This window comes from Opisthocomus hoazin, chromosome Z, assembly GCF_030867145.1.
Source record: "Opisthocomus hoazin isolate bOpiHoa1 chromosome Z, bOpiHoa1.hap1, whole genome shotgun sequence".
Lineage (NCBI taxonomy): Eukaryota > Metazoa > Chordata > Aves > Opisthocomiformes > Opisthocomidae > Opisthocomus > Opisthocomus hoazin.
Genome location: NC_134454.1, coordinates 58,935,910 through 58,961,055, shown reverse-complemented (window position 1 = coordinate 58,961,055; position 25,146 = coordinate 58,935,910). Strand labels below are relative to the sequence as shown.

At 41.4% G+C, this 25,146-nt stretch overlaps 1 protein-coding gene across 4 annotated transcripts in view; it reads right to left on the bottom strand.

Annotated features, from left to right (window-relative positions):
* Positions 1-320: 320 nt before the first annotated feature.
* The window catches only part of ZNF462 (zinc finger protein 462), a 91,337-nt gene continuing 66,511 nt past the window's right edge, over positions 321-25,146 (bottom strand). For all 4 annotated transcript variants that reach the window (XM_075411280.1, XM_075411284.1, XM_075411282.1 and 1 more), the window contains 6 exons: positions 18,980-19,241; positions 16,667-16,803; positions 10,935-11,158; positions 8,395-8,527; positions 3,371-3,485; positions 321-2,159 (listed from right to left, as the gene is read on the bottom strand). In XM_075411280.1, the coding sequence (XP_075267395.1) occupies positions 1,958-2,159; positions 3,371-3,485; positions 8,395-8,527; positions 10,935-11,158; positions 16,667-16,803; positions 18,980-19,241 (1,073 nt within the window). In that variant the 3' untranslated portion in view covers positions 321-1,957. The remainder of the gene's footprint in view (positions 2,160-3,370; positions 3,486-8,394; positions 8,528-10,934; positions 11,159-16,666; positions 16,804-18,979; positions 19,242-25,146) is intronic.

Below are 25,146 nucleotides of genomic sequence, written 5' to 3'. Positions count from 1 at the left end.
TGAAGCCAATTAAAAAACAAATACAGACACAAAATGTGTATTTATACTTGTCCCTCCAATGCGTTTTTCCATGACATCCCCTCCCTACTTCAAAAAACAAAACAAGAAAAATCCCTAACAAAAAAAAAAAATCAAAAGAATCCCTCTAAGACACAACAACTGATGAATCCCCAAAAGCAAAACACCATGCTTCTCAAGTAGCACTTATTCCACAAATGCAACATTTTTGCCAACAATTTTATGTGAAGCTCTCTAGGACACCGTTTCCTCAGCAGCTTCCTATTTTCCCCCCTCCCCCTCCCGCCAATCCCCCCCAAAAAACAAAAAAAACAAACAAAGACACATGCATTTCTAAAACTAGGTTTCAGTCAAGTACTTTCTACTTTTTGGAAAGAAACTTTTTTTTGTTCACAATCAGAACATACCACGGGCACCAGATCCTGTGTTCATTGCTCAGGCAAAATTCCCATTGAGTTTGGTCGGCTTTCCACCCCAGAAGTAGTGCAGGATCAGCCACTTGGGTATGCAGGTTCCTACTCTTTCTATGCTGCTCCCCTCATGCCAAAAGCTAAGGAGGAGGGGAAAAACTTAGCAACTCCATCTTGAATCGAGTAAAAGTAGTTCTCCAGGCTCAATGTCATATGTAACTATTTCACCTCCGCTTGCAAAAAGATGTGTTAACAGACACCCCTCCCTCCCACCTCACCAAAACAAAAAGAAAACACGCACGCCACAGACAGAAGAAAAAAAGGCAGCCAATCTTAATGAAAAGTTACTGGTGTGAGACTGATAGATGTTAATATGACAAGCAACAGAATGGTTATGAGGACCTATGTGTTTGGCCCGCGAGCTGCATAGCTGTGCCGTAAGTTTGGTTCTTTAGTTTTTTTTTAAAAAAAGTTAAAACTTCTTTGTTATTTCCATATGTTTAAAATTAACAACAACAACAACAACAACAGAAAGATCTATTCACAAGATCTAGTCTCCTTTCCCTGTCCCCCCCTCAAAAAGAAATACTCATTTTACATGAGAAACTTAATTGTGCTGTATTTGTAACACCTCAGGCTGACAGAAAATTAACATGTGGCAAACAAAACTGCACAATCAGTCACATGAAATCTATCAAATCCTAAAATTATAACTGAATACTAACAAACAGCTTACCTGGAATAAAGGATGACAATTCACAAAGAGTTATCTAGGAATTAAAGTATCTCTCTCTTTTTTTGTTTTTTTTTTTACTAAAATAATTAAAAAAATCACAGTATTTTAAGAAATAAAACCCACACTGGGATTTTAAGCACAATTTGTTTTCCTTTCTTTAAAACTTTTTTCTTCCTCCATTTACCACCTTGCCCAGCAGTCTCTCTACATTTAACCACAACGACAACAGGTAGTACTGACAAATGCAGAGATCTCCCTTGGTTAATTCTGAGGTACTAGGAAACAGGTGACTGTTTTAAGCAAAGCAGTTTCTGTTTTGTTTTTGTTTTCTTTTTTTTTTTTTCTGTTTTTTTTTCTTTTCTAAAGCAGTTGCATTCAGTCTGGAAAAGCGTTATGTATTAAAACTAGAAAAACGCACCCAAATTTGTGCGTTGAAAAGTTGTCCCCCCCACACTTCTTCCATGCTCACGATGCTTCCATTCACAAACAATCCAAGTCTCCACTGCAAAGCACGATGTGTAATGTAGGAATACGGGGAGTTGCTTCATTAGTCCAAGATGAATGTAACTTCCCATTGTCAAGATCCAGAAGAAAAGATGAAGTGATGTAATGGAGCCACTTACTCCATCACTTAAATAACGTTAATATACACACACTCACACAGGTACCAGTGCTTTGAAAATAGATCATTCAGTCCTAAAAGCAGCTTTATTTCTTCCTTCTGCCCACCCCGCCCACCCACCCCACCCCGTTCATCACGTTCAAGTACGTTGATTAGAATCACACCAAATGCTTATTCATTTTTGGCCTCCGAGTTGTCTTGGAGAGATTTGTCAGCAGCTACCACGCTGACTGCTGTTTCACTGTTGTGGGAATAGTCCACCATCATTTTCTCAATGCCTTCTTTTTCTTCGGGCGGTGTGCTAACGGTTTCTTCTATGTCCTCCTTTGGCTGGCTGTCCTCACTGGTCCTGTGCTTGCTTTCATTCAGTGCCCTGGAAAGCGAACCAGCAGAAAACAGAAACACAGTCGATACAGTGAACAGCAAAGCCAGTCTGTGTGTATCACATGGGGGAGAAAAACAGATCACTTTCTAAAAAGGTAGATGCAAGAAGCCACGCCACTGCCACCTCATGCTCAAGAGGAGAGGCAGTAGAATGAAGCACCAGTGGGACCCATGACATTCTAGCTTTGAAACCAAATTTTTATTTGCTCTACACTGGGACAGATATGAGATGAGAGGGAAGAACCCCAATTCTAGCTTTTAAAAGTTTACTCTCCTTTCCCCAGTCCCTTGTAAACAAGACTTACAAGGCACCAAACAAAGGCACAGGAAAAGAGTAATTTTCCCAAGGAGTTAATGATCCAATAAAACTTCTTATAGTTTTCAACATTTCAAGTAGTCGTATTTAGCTAGACAAGATTAAGGGTAAGAGAAGTAATATTTCTCATCCCATCATAGTTAACCTACAATATTGTATTCAAATGTCTTCCACATGTCAGCAACCCTGAATGAAATTTACTCTTTGAAGAAACTTTGGTCAGCAAAGATATCTCTGCTACTGACGAGATCTTCATTAAAAGAAGGAACATGATTGTTCCAGAGATGCCGATCTTATCTGTGATGTACATCATCCCACAGTGTGCAAACTGCTATAATAAGACAAAGATTTCACTACGAAGATGAACTAGCGAACTTTTCAGATTGATTTTATTTCCCATGAAGGTCTTGACATTTATCTGCATGTAATCCATTTGCGCTGCTATGCAATTTTAGCTGCAAGCATGAGAAAGGGATATAACAACAAAGGGGAAAAAACCCCAAGTTCCTTCCTAGAACATTCTGTATAATTTTCTGCCATTTTTAAGTGCTTAGCTGGCAGGCAAAATCAACAATACACTCAGGTAAAGTTAATCCTGGGCCAAATGGTATTCACCTTGGGACAATCATAAGTTTTAGAATCACAGTTAAACCCTACAGTCTACAGCCACCCTGGGCAGCAGAGTTAAAAAGGATTAACAGGAACTTCCCATGCAGAGACGTCTGATGACTGTAGCCACACTTGTGATAGACAGAACTGTTCTTCACAGAACTGTGTTTGCCTTCATCACAGGGCTTTCTGCGAGGCAAGGAATGTGGTGGGAGAATGCACAGAGATCTACTGTAACCTTTGGCTGTTTGGCAAAGGAGTGTAAACCAACTTACATGCCATGTCTCAGCACGTGTCGCTCCCACTCAGAGCCTTCTGTAAAGGACCGGCCACAGAACTCACATGGGAAGCGTTTCTCTGGAACACCGCTGTCAGGAAACATCATGGGATCTGGAAAAAGACAGCACAGTCAGTGGAAGTGTCAGGGTAAAAAGGGACCACTGTGATCCTACTCTGATCCCCTCTGTGGCACCGTCTCATCCCTAAGAAGCAACAGGACTTACCTATCAAATAATTATGTTTGTGAAAATGCCACTCCCCCAAACCAAAGTGACACTGCAAGCAACAAATCCCATCCTAAGTCTTAAAGTATCTTTGCAAATAAGGGTTACAAGTTAGTACTCCCTGTTCCTGTATTTCAACAAATGCAGAGACTGTGGAGTTTTAATTCAAAACCAAAAATGAGAAGTTTAGGGCTGAAATGGCTTGAAAGCAAAATAAAAATAATTTACTAAAGCCCATTTATACATTTTGAATTGGTAGTACAATTTTTAGGAAACAAACACTTGGTATATTTAACATGTGATCCTCATAATAAATAGATACCCCTTCATCATGAAGTCTCACGGGTCAAGTCCTGCTTCTTAACTGCATAGGTGTTTCATCACATCCTAATCTTTTACACAAAGTGCTTGGGGCCTCATTTTCAGAAGTGTCAAGCACCTAGTAATACAAGTGAAGTCACTGGCAGCTCAGGGAGCAGTATTTCTGAAAGTCAAGCTCCATGTGAACACAGCCAGCTTTAACAAAAGATGAAATATTTTCTCACAAATTAAGAAGATCACCACACAAGCCATTAAAAATAATTGCATGGACTATCTCACTTGATTCTTTTGCTGGAAATGAGACAGCACCATCTGCTCAGGGCATTAATTCCTTAGCAGGGATTATCTTAAGCAAGAAATCAACTGAATGTCTTTCTGACTCCTCCCAAACTACATAATAAAAGAAAAGGGATTTTACTTCATTTTGGTTCTGATCTCTGCTCACTTAATTTTTTCACTCTTAGATTGACTCTGTTCACCATCAGCCTATGAATGTAAAATTGCCCACACATTCCCTATTATCCATATTTAAGTCCTGTAAATGTATTTTTGTGACACATTTCTCACTAGTTAGCCTTTACTAAAAAGGTCTATATGGAAGGGTTCTCAACATCATCTGTTACCTCTTTCTCCTGAAAGAAAAAGCCTCATTTTATATTTCTTACTGTCAGTGATTTATTATGTGGTTAAATATCACAAAGCAAGGTGCTGCGTCAAGACGAACACCAGAAAGTAAATCAATGCTATTAGTTCAGTTTACATCTGGATTCTAATACCTTATGTGTGGTACAAATTTATAAACACACCACAACACACAAACTAATCACGGTACAGGGACAAGTATTTATTGAGGATAGCGGTTTTGGAGTCCAATGCTGCTGTTCTGTACAAGAACATACCTACCACAGAGCACACAATAGGAAGTTTATTCTGGGCCTCTGCAGAGAGGACATATGCAACAGAGAGGCTGTTTTGCTCAAACAGGAGGCATTTGGATTGTTCAGCCTGGAGAAGCAAAGGCTCCAGGAAGACCTTATTGTGGCCTTTCATTAATTAAAGGGGGCTTATGAGAAGGATGGAGAAAGGCTTTTCACCAAAGCCTATAGTGACAGGACAAGGGGTAATGGGTTTAAACCGAAAGAAGGTAGGTTTAGATTGGACATAAGCCAGAATTTTTTTTATATAAGGGTGCTGAGACACTGGAACAGCTTGCCAAGAGACGGTGTGGATGCCCCATCATTAGCAGTGTTCAAGACTAGGTTGGATGGGGCTTTGAGCAACCTGACCTAGTGAAAGATGTCTCTGCCCATGGGAGGGGGTTTGGAACTAGATGATATTTAAAGGTCCCTTCCAACCCAAACCAGTCTATGATTTATACTTGCAACCCCCATTAAGATTAGCAAGTGCTACTCTAGTAAATCCATCTCCTTTTCAGAAAACACGATCTTGTTCACCCCACTTGCAGGTCAGCAGTGCTTCTAGGGCTGTGAATTTGGACTGCTTCCCTGAAGGAGTATCAGAACCTGCTCTTCTCTGGGGCCTGCAGAAGAGAGGTGACAGACTGCAGAGACACCTGACCTCTCTGCAGTTTACCTGCATTACACTTACAAGTACTCACGGATATTTATTTTTTGTCTTCTGTGGAAAAATACCTCTTAATTCCAGTTTCTGTTAAGACCAAGACATAATGGACAGTAGAGACAGACAGTCCCTCCGGGACACAGTCCCTACCAGGGGCAACTGTTCCTTCCATGGTATATGCTAGACAACCTCTTTCCCTCCCTCCCCATCATCTTCTTCCTCCCAGGTCAATTTATGGCACCAGCCCTTCTTTGGTCCACTGTTCAACAGCCTATGTGGAGAAGCAACACACTATCCTTTGCACCTTCAGTACTGCACATACCAGCCTGAAGTCAAAGTGGCAAATCTAGGCAGCTGTTTGACTGATGGGAAGAAATCCTGGTTCTGCCAAAGTCACAGACTTCAGAGGGTTCAGACAGCATTTGCCTCCAGACGCGTGGAGCACACAGAAACACTGTCAGCAAACCCCACTTCCTGCTAACACCACAAAGGCTAGAATTGTCAAAAGCACCCGAATGGCATACAGGATTACACAGTTTGATGTGGTTTGAAAGCTTGACAGCATTGGTCACTGTGACATGCTATATTTAAAACCACCGGTCTGGTCCTCTGCTAACAGGGCAAACCATTTCTGTGTTAGAACTATCTTCTGAAAATCCATACGGCAGTGTCACCACGCAACTCAGCATCCAACCATGCCTTCAGTTCCTGTCTCACCTGGACACTTCTCGAAAGTGCACCCTGCATCTTCCACCTTACAGAGGCAATCCACAACTTCTCTAGAAAAATATAGTCAATACAACTGGGTCTTTTCTAAATACTGTTGCTGTAGCAGGCATTAAGGGTTTTCTGCATTTTCTATTTATTTTAGTATAATATATTACAAATGGTAACAGACTAAAAAGGAAGAAAACAGTGATGAAACATTGACACTACAGGACAGTCAGGAAAGCACAGCTGCAAAAAAAACTTTGAAGTATGCATGATGTTTTTAGACTCGTCATCTGAACAGCCATGCAGAAATCACTTTAGTCAGTCACAGATTAAAACACACAGATACAGGTGAAAACAGTACAAAATAAAAATTACAATTACTAAGATTACTATTGCATGCTTAACTACTGATCACATGAAACACTTCTCTATTATCCCTGCAAATTTAAATCTCCAGCATAGAAGGTGATATTTCCACATTTTCACAGTGTAACCTAAAGCCAACTTAAAAAATGAACTTCACCTTGAGCTGTTCCCCTCCCCATGGTGCATTTACAGGGATTTGTAAGGCCTGGCAGATAGCACCTTCTTCTCCTTGGTCTAGATACTATGGCTTCCAAGGTCACTTCAGCACCTGTGCTTGTCTGTAACGCTAAGGTAATCCTCACAAGGACAGCATGACTCTTCATCCCCTGCTAGCTGTGGGTCTATACAAAACATTAATCAGCCTGCTACATCTGCAACTAAGGTGAGCTAGTCCTTTAGTCAAATCATTACACCAATCATGTTCCAGCCCTGCAGCTCTGAGGGTCAAAGCTGTCCCCAAAGAGGCACTCAAGTACGTTTCCACACAAGTTACTAATGTTGAAGTTCATAATGCAGACGGAACATCCCTTTAGGTCCTCCTCTGATTTTTCTACTGTTCTACCCAAGATCTTGTGAAGGACATTTTTCATTAAAACATAAAAGGTTTCCTATCCAACTTGCTTACTTTCTCATTTAAATAAAAGCTATCACTAACCACGCTTGAAATGAAGTGCTAATGATAAGCATAGACCAGATTTATGCTGCAGGGACACTAAATAAAAGCCAAGATGCTAGAGTCTTGCTATTAAAAGATAAGCAGCGTGATGTGAGCCCCTCCTGTTCTGTAAACAACCTGTGAAACCAGAGACTGGAATTTTTCAAGGTCTGAAAAGATGTAGGAAGACACATTTTCTTTTGTGAACAACTTCTGAGTGAGTTTAGACAGCTGAAAATTCAGAAGCAAAAAGGTAAACATGGTGGTGTACCTTTAGTTAAAGTACACAGAACTGGGCTAACTGCGCTTGTCGGCATCAGGAGAGTGGATGACCCCAGGAACCTGATATTCAGACATCACAGGGCTAAAGATGTTAAAGAGCTGCAAACATACTGCATTTGACTGATGAACTGTGCACCAGAGCAGACTAGACAACATACAGTTTATACTAGATAAGTGCAATATCCTGGTTTTCACGAGGGAAGGCTGTTGGAAGAGAAGGACAAGAAATCCTTAGTTCTATTTACAGAGAACTTGGTTTTTCCCTGCTGATCTAACTTTGACCAAATCAAAAGCATTAGCAAGCACATGGCTCAACCTTGCCGTCAGTGGGATTAATCTTAGATACCAACATAGGCACATATTTAAATACACAATGGTACAGGTAGGGCATGGACCTACCCTGGCTCCAGAGCTGCCAACTGCAGCAGCTGCAACAGGACTGACTCTCTCTAACAAGGAATGCTTATGACAGAGTTCATAACAGCCCATAAAAAAGTTTGGTCAAGACCCCTTCATCCCTTGCTTGAGCAATGCCGACTGAAAAGCCAAAAATTGAAAATCTGGCAGACCACTAAAATATTGCACTTACATAGTTATCCAGCCCCTTATAGATGTTATCTGCACGGGCAGATGAGTCATAGATGTTATCTGTGTTTTCTCATAGTACATATTTTCTTAACAGACAGAAAACTTCTAATAAGGATTAGAAACACAAGATTCCCCCTGGAGCAGTGCCTTCACAAGCCCCATTCTGTTCCTGCTGGCATGCCTGCATGGCTCTACAGGAATGTGCTGTACAGTCAACAGCTGACCTTGCTTGGTGGGACCAGTGGGGCACGTTGCAGTGTGAAGAAAAAAAAAAAAGAGCTGCACTGACCTCTCTCTTCAGTCTTGGGGCTTAACTCTTCTTCTTTTTCTTCTTCGTCACTGCTGGAGCTCTCCGTTTTCCCCTTCATTTGTTCCAGCTGGTCCAAGTTAACCCGTCCAACCAGCTCAAAATTACGACTCACCTTTGAAAGAAACACTTTATGTCAGCAATTAGTACAATCATCAGCTAATCAGAAAAATCACCACATATACAAAACAAAATTGACTACAAGCCAAAGTCTACTCAGCTTCAGGTGGCATGCAGTCACCTAATCAAGACAGTGATTCTTCTTTTGCTGTTTATTCTGCATTTCTCATTTCTGGTTTCCAAAAATCAAAGACATTCAGAAAACCTCCCTCATTTCTTCCTGGTTTTGATGTATTAAAACAAACAAAAAAACATCCAAGAAATGCGAAACACTGTAAGTTGTACCCTCTTTTTATGGGACTATTCAGCCGCTGTAATCAAACGCTGGTATTGCACATCCACACTGAAGCAAAATTCCTTCTGACTGGTTCATTCAGCTTCATGCATGAAAGGATGGGTCCTTTACTAAGCACATGGCTGCTGTGTGCCACATACACTTTCACTCATTAATAACAGATTAATTTTCATCACGAAGGACTGCAAAGTGCTTTTCAAACTGATACACAGGCTATAATGAGAACACTTCACCCAGCAGTCAAATTCAGCTAACCCTAGGGTGAAATGCACCAGCTACTTAACAGTTCACAGCAGCAGTATGAAAGGAGCTGCTTAGGGCATGGAAGTCAGGAACTCCACCACATCCAACAGAAACAGCAGAGGAGCAGTTCAGATTTACAGCAGAGGCGGGGGGGGGGGGGGGGGGTGGGGGGGGGGGTGTAGGGTGGGGAGGTGGAGCATGACCAGGACATAGGGCTAATACTTGTTGGATGACAAGTGCCCTCTGAGCTCATTGATCACTGCTGGGAAGGATTTTTGGATTCATCTTTCAGAGACATCCCTCCAGCAGCACAGGCACTGAGCCACAGAGGCAGAGAGGATGGAGACAGAAGAATGAGTGCAGAACCACACCTCCTGCAAGATGCTGAATGAAATATCAACACCCACTGACTATTTTCTGTCCCTCTGCAGGAAAGGGAATGTGAATGAAAATAAGGAGCGTGTGAATTACACTGTAGTATATGTCCAAACAGCAAACTATACTAAATGTAGTGGTGTGCAGATTCCTAGCACTCTTTCGTACAGACAGCTGTGATTAACATGTTACCCACTGAGATTTAAACAAACAAGACCACATGCAAGGCACTTAATTCAACTCAGCTTGTGTACAGGAACTCTTCAAGGTGCAATATATCACTTGGGTATCTAAGCCAACAACTTTGACACAAATTAGCGAGATATAAATTACCAAAGAGAAATGGGGAAAAGATACCCTGAACTCCTGGCACCATCACTGCAGGTCCGGACTGAAAGGGAGAGCTAAGTAAGGGAATAATCTTCCCAGCCTGATGCACTGTGTAAAAAAAATGAAGAATAGTGCCTCCTGGATAAGCCAGGAGCCTTGCTGTGGTGACTAGGAGGCGTGGAGCATCTCACCTACTGTGTGAATTGCTGAAGACTCTCCAGATGTTAAAAAGAAGAGGGTAGATAAGCATAGCAGGCCAAATGTAACTTTACAGAGTTTGTTTTAATAAGACAGTCAAATATTTATTAAGCATGAAAAGTTTTACTGGGACTTCTGCTGCTAATACTGTCAATATAAATGTATTTGGCTGTAAGCAAAGTGTCAATCAGTCAATGAAGTAGGAGTGAGTTTTTAGCAAGGACCTGGGCAGCTCAACTCCAACAGGTGGAGGCATATAGCTGCCTCCCCTGGAAATGTGACAAGGAAGTACTCTAACAAATACTCCAAAACACATCTCAGTTCTAGAACTTGAGTGTTTCTCCGCTACATGGTTCACAGGTCACAGTGTGTGGGAAGCCTCTAATGACTTCTCAAAGACCAGATCAGGTCTGCACTGAAGCGCTCCACAAAAACTCCAGAGCAGCCTTAACTTGGGACCTGGTTTACTTGCTGTTTATCTTTCCCTTGCTAAATGTAAGCGGGGATGTATTGCCCTCTTTGTTATTAAAATATGCATGGCATGTCACGCTGCTGAAGTTGCCAGAGCAATCTTATGTTTGGAATCCCCTGCCTTTTAGAGAGGCTGAATCACACAGCCTTAATATTGTTTCACAACCCTTTTTTTTGTCCTCTTTAAATAAACTTAGCATACACAAGTGCCTTTTCCAGATAATCATACTCTGCATACAACAGCTTGCCAATTCTGGTCAATCTGAAAAGCTTTAGAAACCCTTAATTTTTAGTTTCTAAAGAAAAAAGAAATAATAGAAAACAGAGGAAGTGTAGTCCAACATGCGAGGGATTAGTTTCCGAATTCGGGGAGGGAGTGAAAAGAAACCAAAACAACGTCAAGTTGGCTACTCAGAGTTGACATGCAAGCAAACTAATACAGCATTTGCAAAGAGTAGACTGCTACAAATCACAACTATTTGGATGTTACCTTGTGCTCATCTCGAAGGTGAGCATCCAGCTCCTCTGTGTGTTTGGTCTCATAGTAGCAGAGTTGGCATTTGTAAGGTTTCAGTTCATTGTGCTTCTCTATGTGCTGCTGCAAGCTCTCATCACTGGAGCAGGTAAAGGTACACTTATCACAGCGGAAAACAACTCCCTGCAAGTACTTTGACAGTTTGGAACGGCAGACTTCAATGGGAACGACCCGCTCTTCTGTAGGGACAGGACAACATTCACTTAACAAATTTTATTAAATACCAGGCCCACATGTCAACAGCTTGGGGTCTACCACCCACACAAGTAATATGATCTGCTATATGGGTAGGCAGTCCGTCTGTAAAGGAATGGGAGCTAAACTGGACCGACATAATAAACACAAGACAAAAATTCTTCCTTCAATGACAGAGTTAATCCTCCAAGGCTACAAATGCAAGTGTCCTCAAAAATGTAACTGCTTACTGGGTGAAAAGGATGAGCATGGAGGTTTTGGGGCAAATGAGATTCCACCTGCGAGTCAGAGTAGAAGAGCCTGGGAATACAAAATCAACCAGATTAAAAATCCATTTTGGTTCTGTACTTGACAGCAGCCAGGAATGGCTGCTAGAAATGGAATGAAAAGGGAAGATGCAGGGTGCTTCCCAGTGCATCATCCCGCTGGCTCTATAAAAATTTGAGTTGATATGCTCACCATCACATTTAAAGCTACCCTCTGGGTACCGAGCAGGTAAGCAAGGCAGCACCTTTTCGTGGAAGAGGCTGTGCAGTTCAGCCAGGGGCAGAAACTTCCCAATGCACCCACAGCTTTCAGAAAGCTCAGACTCCAAATCTGCACACTTCCCACAGTCCAGACCACAGATACAGGCTTGTACTGAATATGCTTTTGCTGAGTTTTTAAACTCTCTGCTTCTCAAAGCACTCACGTTTAACAGAGCAGCAATAAATGTCAGTCATTTGACAGAGCCAGAGTCTAATGTGTTTAACGCTCACCCACTGTGGTTCCCTGAGCCGTGCGCGCAAGGGGAACCCCAAATTTGAACCTTCAGCTGAGGGTCAGCAGATCCTCATTATGGGCTTTTGTTACTCAACTGGTCTTTTGAAGTAGAACACTGAAATTTAGTATCGTTACTCCTTACGGACCGCAGATTAGAGGTGTTTGATTCTCCTCATGCAGGTTGATCTCTAACGACAGATCAAAACAAACAAACAAAAAACCCAGGCCTGAATCTCAGATGGTAGACCTGAAAGCTAGGGGAATGTGAGATGTGGCAATCCACATAAGGATCTGAGCCAATGGCCCTTTTTCTTTAGTGAGGAGGCTAACAGCACATCTGAAGACAACTACAGAAATACAAACTCCCTTAGGGTTTCTGGAAGGTGGCAAAAGTTCCACTGTTCATTCTCTTTTGGCCAATCCACATGCCACTGCTGCTCACAGGACTTTTTCCACAGTCCAGCAAAATATTCCATCCTGCTCAGCTTCTCCCTGAACAGAAAAGTTATCCTGTCTCATAACTTTCTCTTTGGCCACTTCAAAAGGTGGAAGTTTTCCCAAAGCTATGCTTTAAAAAAAGCCCCTGTGGACTTGTAATTCTTTTCTACACCAACAACAGCTTCTCTAGCTATAAAGACACCAAGTTGTGGCCATTCAGGGTGGGAAAAGGGGAGGGGAGAATAGGGTCTAAGACACATCAGAATTTAAAGCTGTGATTCTGGGGTCATGAGAAGACTTTTTACAAGGTTGTTGCAGCTGTGCGCTTTTGAACTCACTGAAATAAGGGATGCAGCTGGTTTCAAAAGTGAAAAAGTCAAGTGACATTTTCAAAAAGACAAATACTAATTAAAATATTTGCAAATTCACTCTTCCTCTAGCACCTGGCACAGACTTAAAAAGCTAAAACATGGGATGGTATAAAACTTGTAATCTACCAGTCTAGAGTAATACAGCATTCCCTAATTCACATTAGCAAAACCTATTATCTCATAATCATACACACTCCCCAAATCATAGGTGGCACAATAACATGAGAAAAGCAAAATAAATATAAACATCAATTCTACCCTGAAGGATTTCACTTTTGGGGAATGATTTAGAACTTTTACATGATGTATTCATGTCAGAGAGCTTCCTCCAAGCAATGATTTTGGAACTTGTAGGGTTATTTGGATCCAGAACCCCACATTTTGTAAGAAGATGCGCTCACCTCTAGCTTGCCCTTACAAAGCTCCATTTGATTACTCATTTAGAATGCACTTATATCTGAGCAACTCACAAAATTACAGCAAACCATAAAACACCCTACACAAATTGAAAGAGATAGCTTCTTCAAAGTTCAGCAGTATCTAAACAAAGACTGCTGTACATGCCTCACAAAAAGACGTCCTGTATTGTGGAACAATTTAGCAAGAGGTGTGATTAAAAAACAAAAAAATTAAACATCTAAAAAGCATCATCTTGGTTTAAGAAATCCAATTCTTCCATTAGACTGAAATATTCAGGCTAACTGTAATGCAGATCAGAGATTACATTGGAAGGCCATTAATGTACTAGGTATTTGCAGCACAAAGCTGATGTATTTTTTTGCTCAAGGCGTAAGAAAAGTCCATGAGTCTATCAGTCCTTAGTTGTAAGGAAAAATCTTTACCTGGCAACACACCACAGCATATACAAGTTATTTCCTTCCCTTAAAGATAAACCAAGTACAAACAAAACTGTCCTACTATCTAGACATGGACCAATTATTTGGTCATGCTGTTTGAAAATAAACATTTTTGCCTGCAAATCCAAGCTACAGTCACAGAACATTTTGCATTTGCATTCCAGTAGCCAAAAGCAAGCACAGCACAAGGGTTCTGCATGTATCAATGAAGTTGTGTGTACAAGGAATAATGCCAGAAACAACTACGTGCAAGGAATCAAGATATGTAGCAATGAAGCCTTTGGGGCAGTAGATGAATTTGAAAAATTGACTTTTTGTCTTAAAGTTACTATTCAAGAGAAATGGATGTGATTTCTATTAAATAGAAGAACAAAATCAGTATTTTGTTCTCTGTTCTCACTACCAGGAAGAAACTAAAATTATCCCTAAAAGAAGAAAAAAATAGTGCCCCATGGATTTTAAAGTAGACTCAATAGTGATCTTGGTAAGTAGCATTTAGCCCTGGAAAAGTACCAATGTGTTTCAAAATGTGTGATAGGAATGCTACTGGAAGGGATAATGAAAACTAATTGCATTGTCTAGACTAAATTAAAGGCCAACACCTCTGCTGGCCATGGAGTAGGAGTTCACTGTCTACCCTGTCTCTCCCCAGGCTTGCCTGTCACAAAGGCCAGGAAGAACCTGAGAGGCAGACGTCTCCTCACCTACCTATTTAGCAGCCTGTAGCTGTGTCAGTCCTCTTCTACAAGCCACCTGTAATGAGTCTGTGCTCCCCCTGTGCCCGCAGAAGGGTTGGTGAACTGCTTTTAGACTGATGAGGAATAGGTGATAAACAGAGTAAGGCTCTTGGAGGCTTTCTGTTTGCCCTCGTTCTTAATATGAAGCAAATTACTTGTCTAATTTTTTCTCACTAGGCATGCAGCCTTCTAGCTGAAAACTCAGCTTCTGCAGCCACTCATTAAGAGGCAACTATACTCTGCATTTCAAGCACATGCTGTTTCACCAAGCATTAGGGGTGCAGCAGCTTGGAAGGAAGAGTTACACATCTGTAAACACATCTTTTTACATAAAAGGAACATTAACTATGAAATGGGTCAAATCCTTCACTCTTGATTTTACCCACTGCACAACTCCATCTACCTCAAAACTAATTTTCTTGGACCGGAGTTCAGGGCTATGCCCTTGTTTTACTAATACAATGGCCAGGAAGTCTATCTCAGACTACATTCACCATCGCTCAGACTCTCTTTCAGTGCATGTTAAATCTTGTCCAAGGTGTCTGCTTCAGCTGCCACACAATTCAACACAACTGCAGAGGTTTTTTTTAGCTGGATACATACACCAGAAAGAATTTTAAGGAAGGACCCTACCTCCTTTATTAGATGGATGCTTGATGCCATAGAAAACCCTTATCCTTTCCCCAGTGGCCTCTGAGATTCTTTATGAACTAAATTCCCATTTGCATTAGAACTTCTTTTACTGTGTTTCACCTCTCCCAGTGCTCTAGTGGGTGTTAACATTTTGTCCTTTGCTATCAGCTTTGTTTCAGCAGGACAAAGGCTCGAGGCTGTTTTGTGCAACTGAAGCAACAGCTCCGCAAAAGAAGAGATCCACAGTGTCACTCACCCAGGAGGTAACCACCTCCTTGCAATTGCTCAGAAACAGCTCTGTATAGGCAGCACAGCTGCCCGAGTTCATGAAGTGCTCTTCCACTTCTGCAGCTGGACTCTCCCAGTGTCAACTCCATGCATGACAGAAAACACCCTAAGTAAGCCCACCAAGTTCTCCCTCTGCCTGTCTATCTGTATTTTAAAGGCTTGGCAGCGTTCACTGGATCCCTGGCACATCCAGAAACCAGACCACACATCTGTAGCACTTGGAACTGCACAGTGCCCTGCACACTCGTTAACTAAACCCTCTGCTCCAGACTCTAAAGGGAGCTAATTCTGGAGCATGCCCTGAGGCTGAGCAAAATCTGTCACAACCACACCTTCAAAGACAGGAAGTAAAAGCTAAAACATCTGCCAAAATCTTACAACCAAATAAGGCAGCTTTGTAATATGCTTTCTGAATAACTGACAGGTCATTTTCCCCAGATGTTCCCTCAGAATACCCCTGCTAGCAGACAGAAATTTGTATGAACTCTGCCAACCTCACTGCTGTGGTACAAGAAGGACTTTAAGCTACCAACACTGAAAACTGGTATGTTAGCAGGAATTACGATAGTGCTTGTCACACCAGGATCTCCTCCAGGAAAAAGATGGCATGCAAAACTCGTGTTTGCTCACCACCAATACCCTACTGTGAAACTCTGCCCAACCTGCAAGCAGGCAGAGTGCCATCCCAACACATGGGTTTGGATTTCGGCAGCCAACAGACCATCTACAAGCATCAAGTGTGATAGCTATGGGCAGGAATCCCAGCCCAGAGAGCCCAAACAGCTGTGTCTTCTGAGCTAGCAAGCCCGCAGTTAATAGAATATAGAAATCCCTAATCCCACTTTTAGTTGGCTTAAAAAAAAGGAGAGGTGGAGATAGAAAACAAGTCTTAAAGAAAAACAAACGTGATAATTCTTGGTTTGATCCTCAGAACACTGAAGAGAAAACATTCAAGCAAGTAATCAAGGGATATTTTGGGGCCTCTATGGTTATTAGATACACTCTGTGATAGAGTTTATGGTAGTAAGGACTTCATGATCACAAGGACATAAGCAGGAAACAACTCTGGCCCAGATCAGAGCTGTAAATTAGGGCAACTCTTGCTAAACAGGTGTTTGATGACTGTTAACCTCTCTAGAGGAAAATCTTAAAAACAATTTTAAATCTGCCCTGTTTCAGTACTGGCTAACTTGAATTTTACAGGAAATAAATAATATGTATCATTTAGAAATGAAACAAAAGATACTCAAGGGCTGATGACTTACTCAACACACTTCTCATGTACAGAGAGGGGAAAAATTAATGTTGTACAGAGATGGAAATATTTACTAAAACCAGTCTGAAAGACAAGGGCATTGTTCAGCATTCCCCTCATTAGATACAGACACATACAGGGATATTGTTACCTCTGTGCAGAACTATATGGTCAATCATGTTGCGTTTATATTTGGTATGATATAGGCAAAGAGGACAGCGAAGGTCTTTGGGTCCTTCCTCAGGAACTGCTGAATGCCCAGCTTCCACGTGCATAGTAAAAGCAGATCTGTGAAACGGGAGGGAGATGGAAGCAGTCAGAAGAGGTGTGCAGGGAACGATGAAGTGTCACAGCTCTATAAGGAACGTGTCCTGTAAAATGGTACAGATACCACTCAGTCTTGTCTTCACAGTGCCACATGGCATTTCAGTGGGGCTACTCACATGAGCAACACATGAGCAGAGTATTTGCAGGCTTGTACCCTCAAGTAACAAACACTCATTCTAACAAGATATTCTTTTGCATGGGTTGCTCTATAATCACATTGCTATCGCTAAGATAGAAAAACAATTCCCATCTTTCATGCTCATTATTTGTCTTCAGACTGAAATATTCAGTATACTTGCTCTGGCAAAGATTAAATTTTCATGAACAAAATCTATCAACTGTTCTCGACCTGCAGAGGTGAGGATAGACTTATTTCTGGAGGCAGGTAACATCCTTAACCACCTCTGTCTTTCTAGGACAAGTCCAAAACCAGCTAAAATGTTTAGATTCAGGATTGAAAATAGACTTGCATTCACAGTGAGTTTAGTAGTTAACTTTTAAAGCATGAGCTATAAGGACCTGAAAACCCAAGTCTAAGAATACTCATTAATATGGAGGAATGAATGAACACTCTGCAGTACTTTTGGCCCAAAAAATTGATGCTGCCATTACACTGGTTGCACGCTTAAATGTTGCAAGAGACACGCATACAGAGGAAATTAACGGTACACCTATCTAACCACAAGCTCAGCTACTGCAATGAAAGGTGTCTGTAAACTTGGGGCACTTGGTCATTTTTTCCTAAAGCAATGGTAAAGCTTGCACAGCTAAGGAGCTTGCCATATTGGACTAGATTTAGAAGCCTCTCTGAAGTTCTTCAAGACTGTTAGCTTGAACACACAGCAATTTACTAACACAACTGGCTTTGGGCCTGATCCAGCAATTACTAAATTCTACAGGTGTATTTCTATCAACTTCAGTGAGTGGCTTTCAAGAATTTATGTTTCTATGGTGACTTCAAGAGGGCATTTGTATGGAGGTTTTTTGCCCCGCCTCCCCCTTTTTTTAAAGACAGAAAACATGCTGTGCTTCTAAAACGAGCAAGACATAATCCTTGAATGTTTGAGACACCACGTGAAAGAATACTACTGCTTTATGAAACTATGGACATGTTTAAATGCTGCTTGATTTAGGATGATTTCATTTCATCCAGGTAGAAGAAAATGGCACTCACAAGATACAAACAGACTGAACGGACCTGGCAATTGCTGGTAATCTTTAAGACAGACAGCAATCAGGATATAAAGCACAAGCAGCAAATTATACCACAGAGGCAGCAAGGGGCTGAAGCATCACAGGCTACATATAACTAGAAGTTGCTCATGCATGGATTCTCTCAGGTTTGGGCTCAATGTTTTCTTCAACAGAACTCCTCCCCTTTATCCAGTCATGCTGCATACCGTCACCAGTCTCCTAAGATCTTAACAACTTTGAGACCTCAAATGTCAGCTGAGGGTGTTATGCTCAAGGGTCCAGCATATCAGGAGGAAATAATGAACAGCACAGGTGCATGGGCCTTTTGTTACCTTATGGAACAGCAGCTAAGAACACACATACACAGAAACACACAGAGTACCAAGCTTTTAAATTTTGCACATCTAATTGGATTTTCTGAAATGTCTCTACATGCTATCAGATATGTCCAAGAATGCTTTGCATATCAGCTAGATAGATGGCGGGAGAAATAAAATTACATCAGAGAGGTTTCTTCAGAAAGGTGATACAAATTCTCCTGTCTTCCTAGGACACATGACTGTCCCATGCTTCATGCTGGTTGCACCAGGAAATGACCTTATTTCTGTAGAGGAAATTTTCACACTTGAGGATAAGGATAGAGCTCTAATTGCCTAGGCTGAAGAAAAAGTACTACTTGTACCATTTCCTCCAGCAAGTAAAATCTACTGCAAGGACTTGTGCTTTTGCCTGCAGCAGATGGTACCGGCTGTTGTAGGAGAGAGGAAAATGGATTACATGGACGCTGCTGTGATCTGGCATGGCATTTCCCATGTTCCTCTCCCTCGTCAGCAGTGGCCACGTTTCTGTCAGCTACAGCCAGCTCTCCAGAGATCTCAGAAGTCTTTTTGAGTGCTAAAAACCTCCATATGAATTCAGTTTATCTGTTTTGCACAGTACTTACTTAAAGCCTGTATAAAAGGAACAATCTTTGCACTTGAAGAGTTTTTTCCCTCCGTGCTTGTCACGGTAATGACGCCGAATGCTCTGTATGTAACCCGAGGAGAATTCACAAAATTCACAGTTAAGGATGGCTTCTGTTTTTTCCACTCCTGCAGCACTCACAGAAAGTGGGATTGGGCTGATGTTGTTGTTCCTGGCCAAAGCTGCAGACTGGTAGTGATTCAACTGCTGCTGAACATCAGGAGGCTCGGAGTATGAAGAGTCTGTAGAGAAACAGAGGGAAGTTGTTATTCCAGGTGGATCAACAAATATGAAAAGGTTTGAGGCCTCCTCCAGCACCTCTTAGCTTTCAGAGGGGGTTGATCAAGATTCTGATTATGAAATCCATGGGCAGCTTTCTGAAGGGAATAAGAAAAAGAGGTGTAGAACTTCTTAATCTAATTTAATTTAATGTGTATTCTACAATTTAAAAGGTGATCAGTATAAATTATGCTTTTTAGATCCGATTTGGGGAGGGAAAAAGTGATAGATTTAAATTAAAAGTAGTCTACAAAGTTCGGTTTTAAGACACATTTAATTTGTGAAAGCAAAGCACATTAATCATATTGCCAAGTGTTTATGTGTTTGCTGCATAAATCAGACCAGATCCTCTCAAATGTCCTGTGTCTGTTTACACCAGATGAAGATCTGGCACAGGGCACAAGTAAATAGCCTATCTAAAAGAAAAAAAAAAAAAGGGAAAGGAAAAATGGACAGTCTTCCCTACTCATTCATAGAATTATTTAAAAACTCCACATCAAAAGTTGACTTTAGCAAAATGATACAATTTTGTCACATCTGAAGCAGTCTTCACAAGAGGTAAATTCAAGTTCTCCTAGCTGATGATGTTTGAAATGAAGTCATCATTGGAAGAAAAGATATTTAATCATAAATTCCAGTAAAGCAAACTTCTAAATCACATTTCCTTAGAAGCTGCTAAGTTTTGCTATACTGAGAAAGAAAGCTCTCTATATAGACACATCTGTGTAGACACATCCCTTCTACAACCCAGCAGAACTCTGTCACACCATTTTAACTGCATGTGGAGAAACACAGTCCAGAGATGTCTCAGTACTGAAACTGAAATCTATAATACTCTAGTTGGACTCCCCAAAAAAGGAGGGGGGAAGGGTGGTGTTGAACCTTTCTCAATACACTGCTTGAATGTGGAGGTTAAGAATTCATCTGCTTTGTCCTGTATAACCCACAGCTGCCCATGAATGGCACAAATGAAAGCAGATGAATAAAGCACAGATGAATTTCAGCGTAACCTTTCAGGAAGGAAGACAAAAGGCTCTTTTCTTCAGCTTTCTGGAAGAATGAAAAAAAAAGCAAGGCAAAGGGGGGGAAGTTGGGATACAAACTGTACCAGCCACCTCCTGCTTTGATGGGTACTTCATTTTCCAAAGCGTAATTCCCAGAGGCTGGATATGGAGGAATTCTCTAACAGACATACTTGTGGGAACTTAAGACTATCCATTCTAACCAATTAGTACAGAGAAACAAAAGGCAAACAGGCCTATACAGCACTCAGTGTGGGGACTTTTCCACTTGTCTTCAAAAGAGTAAAATGCTTGCTTTCTTTTCTCACTACCACAGAAAGGGGTTATACAAGCCCAAGAAACAGAAAACAAACTAACAACAACCACAAAAAACCAACACACAAACAAACACAAGTAGGAGATAAATGTCTCCAGGCTCCCCTGGCTTCATCACCAGGTGTACAGCAAAGACAAAGGCAGAGACATGAAAGATTCTGGTAAAATGAATGAAATACTTTTTGGTTTTCCTATCCAAGCTTCACGAATTGAGGCTGGATTACATTGCAGCTTGTATCATCTCTTGTTTCCACGATGTCTACAGCAGGTTTGCTCACCATGAGGGCTCACAGTGTACTCCACCTGTTCAAACGTCATGGCTTTCCTTCCCTTGTGTTTGAAACAGGCTTCCCACTACCTTTACTTTGACACAGAGCAAGTCTGAGGAGCTGCAAACCCCTGAAGATGTCTCTTCTCCCTCAAAGGCAGCAACCGTGCACTTGCCCTCTTTTGGAACAGGACCTTGAGGTCCGAAAGGATGCATGGTTCAGAGCAGATTTGCTGACTTGTGTATGTGCAGCCTGGTATCTGGGCTACCAGGTGCAATGCTTCTAAAAGCTCAAAACACAAACAGATTTCCTGACAAGGATACGACAGCCTAAAAAAAGCTCGTAGCACTGGAAACAGTTCTTTTTGTATGTGTACTAGTTAAATTACTTGTAGGGTACTTCTTAAAATGTAGTTTGTAGCTTACTGTTCCCTTTCTTAGGAAGAAGGGATCAAAAATTTCCATCAAATCATCAAGGTTCCTAGTCAATCCCTTAGCAATATTCACTGCTAAGAAAGTTGCACGTTTCAAACTGGTTATTTTCAGAAAAGTTTTGTTGTTTGGAAGACATACTATACTTCAGAAGTTTTTACTTCCCCTGCCATCTGGTGTCTATTATTCCAGTTTTCAAACTTTTAATCAGATATTTACATCACAGAATCACAGAATGTTCAGGGTTGGAAGGGACCTCTGTGGGTCATCTGGTCCAACCCTCCTGACGAAACAGGGTCACCTACAGCAGGCTGCACAGGACCTTGTCCAGGCGGGTCTTGAATATCTCCAGAGAAGGAGACTCCACAACCTCCCTGGGCAGCCTGTTCCAGTGCTCCGTCACCCTCAGAGGGAAGAAGTTCTTCCTCATGTTCAGACAGAACTTCCTCTGCTTCAGTTTGTGCCCATTGCCCCTTGTCCTGTCGCTGGGCTTCACTGAAAAGAGTCTGGCCCCATCCTCCTGACACCCACCCTTCAGATATTTGTAAGCATTTGTAAGATTCCCCTCTCAGCCTTCTCTTCTTCAGGCTGAACAAGCCCAGCTCCCTCAGCCTCTCCTCAAAGGAGAGATGCTTCAGTCCCCTCATCACCTTTGTATCCCTCAGCTGGACTGTTTCCAGTAGTTCCTTGTCCTTCTTGAACTGGGGAGCCCAGAACTGGACACAGTACTCCAGATGGGGCCTCACTAGGGCAGTGTAGAGGGGAAGGAGAACCTCCCTCGACCTACTGGCCACACTCCTCATAATGCATCACATACTTCTGTGGAATTTGGTATGTGAAAAATGCAAAAGTAAACAGCTACATGTCTATTTTCACAGGAAAAAAAGTACATAAAGTAGCTTTCCTTGTCATCAGCAATAGCCAAAAGCAAACTCCACCTTTAATATTTGAATTCTTACTCTCTTTCAGCCAGGATTCATGCTGGCCACCTTACAACTTTTAGTATATTGCTCCATTACAATTAAGATACTTATGATATTTATAGAAAAAAAAGCCATCCGAAGAGCTTATACAGAGAGTCTTACACTGAGTGTATTCTTCCCCTTATTCCTTGCCAAATGCTTTAATTCCTTTGCCGTCGTTCCGGAGAACAAGATTTAACACTTCCTGCAGAAAAATACTCAGGATTAACACATGTGTATAGGGGCTTCTGTTGGTTTCTCAGAATCAGCTTGCCAGACAGCTATCCTAGCATGCAGGTGCAACCTGCTCCACCAGAAACACTTCAGACAGAGTCCAAAGATGACTAAAGGCATGGGAGGTTTTCCACTGGCTTCAGTGAACCACACTTTTTCATGCCCACTCCAAAACCAGTGAATGCAGTGGAAAGATAGCAAGTGACCTGAGTTTGCTTCCACACAGCACAGAATGAACTGCCAGCAAATAAGAAACAGATGATGGGGTCGACGTTTTGGATTTTTTTATTTATTTTTCAAAAGCACTACCTGAGAGAAGGACTAGTGAGGCAAATCCATAGCCAGGGAGCAACAGCACTGCCTTACACTGGCAGAGCACTTCTACATGGGGACCTCCTCTATTTCTGCTAGAAGAGCAAGCTGATGTTCCAAACAGGTCTGCATGTACTTTGGTGCTAGGCTGACTTAACATCTTGACCAAGTATTATACGAGCCTTAGCATTTACAGAAGCCTCAAGCTGCTGTGCACCAAACCACCAGACATCTTTTGGCGGTGCTGCTGCAACAACAGGATGGCTGGATGTAACAGTAGAGAATGAAGGAGGAAGAGAGCAGAGCTTTTCCCTCAGAACTGACCAACAATCGAGTCATGGCTGTACAGAGTGCAAGTTCCACCTCAGTGTTTTTCCTGCACCGCATGCACAAAGGGTTTGGAGCACTCCAGGAAAGTGTTGACAGCCTTGGCCTGGAGCAGGAAGAGGGTCTAGCCATCCATGTCTGAAAAAAGCAAAATGGCCTTACAAGCCTGCATCAAAGTCAGAAAGCAAACGAAAGACATTAGAACTAGCAAAGGGAAGAGTTAGAGAATTTGTATTAAGTAGTGTAAAACACAAAGGCAAAGGGAAAATATGGAGGGGAATAAAATGAAGAAAAATGAAACACCAGGAAGTACAGATTACATGTTAAGGGAAAAAAACTGCCATTTTCTTCTTCGAACAGCCTCAAGGCAGCACAAGAAAATAAAGGATGTTCATATATGCAATGAAAGAAAACAAAACAGAATACTTAGCCCTGACTGGTTTAAAACAATCAATCTATCAAAAAAAGCCCACACCAAAACAACTGAGATTCATTTTTTAAAGTAATTTTATCCATAATGAACGGAAGGACTTCACCATGCAACTCCAAAAGCAAGGTAAAGCATGGGATGATCTGACATAAAAGGAAGGATGCCTACAGTCATGCCAAGAGGCAAAAATTAACAGTAATTGATGTAGTAAAGAATGGAAGAACAGCAGTGATGTTGCAAATATCAATTCTGAGGTTTCACATATCACATCTACCTACAGACTACCTGCACAGGAAGAATAACAAGGTTAGCAAGTAGTGTAATCCCTGCCAGCACCTACTGATCTAAAAGACCACAGAATCTACCCTCAGCATACAACAGCATTCTCACATCCAAATGCAGAAATGACTAGCTAAAAGAAAAGAAGTAGAAATGATTGTCCACATGGTGCCCCATCTACACTGCCACATCTAAATTACTAGTGTGTGCTGGTAATAATACATAAGTCTCATAGTCTCTCTGCATGAGGTAAAGAGAGACAGCATTCCCAAAATGACTAAACCACTTAAATGCCTGGTAAGCGATGCTACCACCCTGAAAACTTTGCATTCAGAGTACAGACACAAAAACTCGCACAATTAGTCTATCAACAATACTGAAAGTTATTACCTCACACAAAAGAGCATTCACATTCACCACTACAATGCAATGCGATGCAGTGCAGTGGTGAAAATGCAGCTTGATACACACCTGCATTCCCTGGGATCACATACCGTGAAAAAATATACAATGAAAATATACAATGAAAACCCACCACAGAAGCAAAATTAAAATCCAAGTTTTCGTGGATCCTCTGCAGCATATAAAAGAAGAAAAACTTGGGATCTTTTCAGAAGAAAAAAATCACTAACAATTCTCATTTAGATACATAAATTTACTCAGAAATTAAATGATGTTTTAGTTACTTGTAGGTATTCTCAGACCTATTGATGAACACATATGCAACAGCAAAACACACTAAAATAAGACACCTAAACCAAACAACAACAGACCAGAAAAACACCTACACTTGTCTGACTAAAAGACACTGAGCAGCAGTTAAGAAACCAGGACCAATACCTATTAAAGGTAAGAAATCAAACCATTGCTTCATCCTTTCAGGGTGAACAGATCTAGACACATGTAATACAAGTATTTGCATGCCTGCACAATGAGGGTTAAGGATGGAGAGAGAAACACTGTCCAGGAAAAGCAACTGTTTGAGTACACTGAAGAGTGAGTTTATTGCATTTGCAAACTGCTAATAACTGAATAGCTCGATGACCAGAAGGAGACAATGGGAGATAAAAATCAAGACACCACACTTTCCTGGTAAAACCACACAGAAACATCAACCAAAGTCAAAAGAGATCAGCATTTGTATGACAATAAACTGAGGGAGGGGATATTTAGCTCTGAGATAAGAAAAAAACAAAGAGAATAAATAGCAAAAAGTGCTTAAACACTTTGGGGGGGAAAAAAGGGCATGCAGTAACAATACAGGCCTAGGACATTGTGATCTGTGAG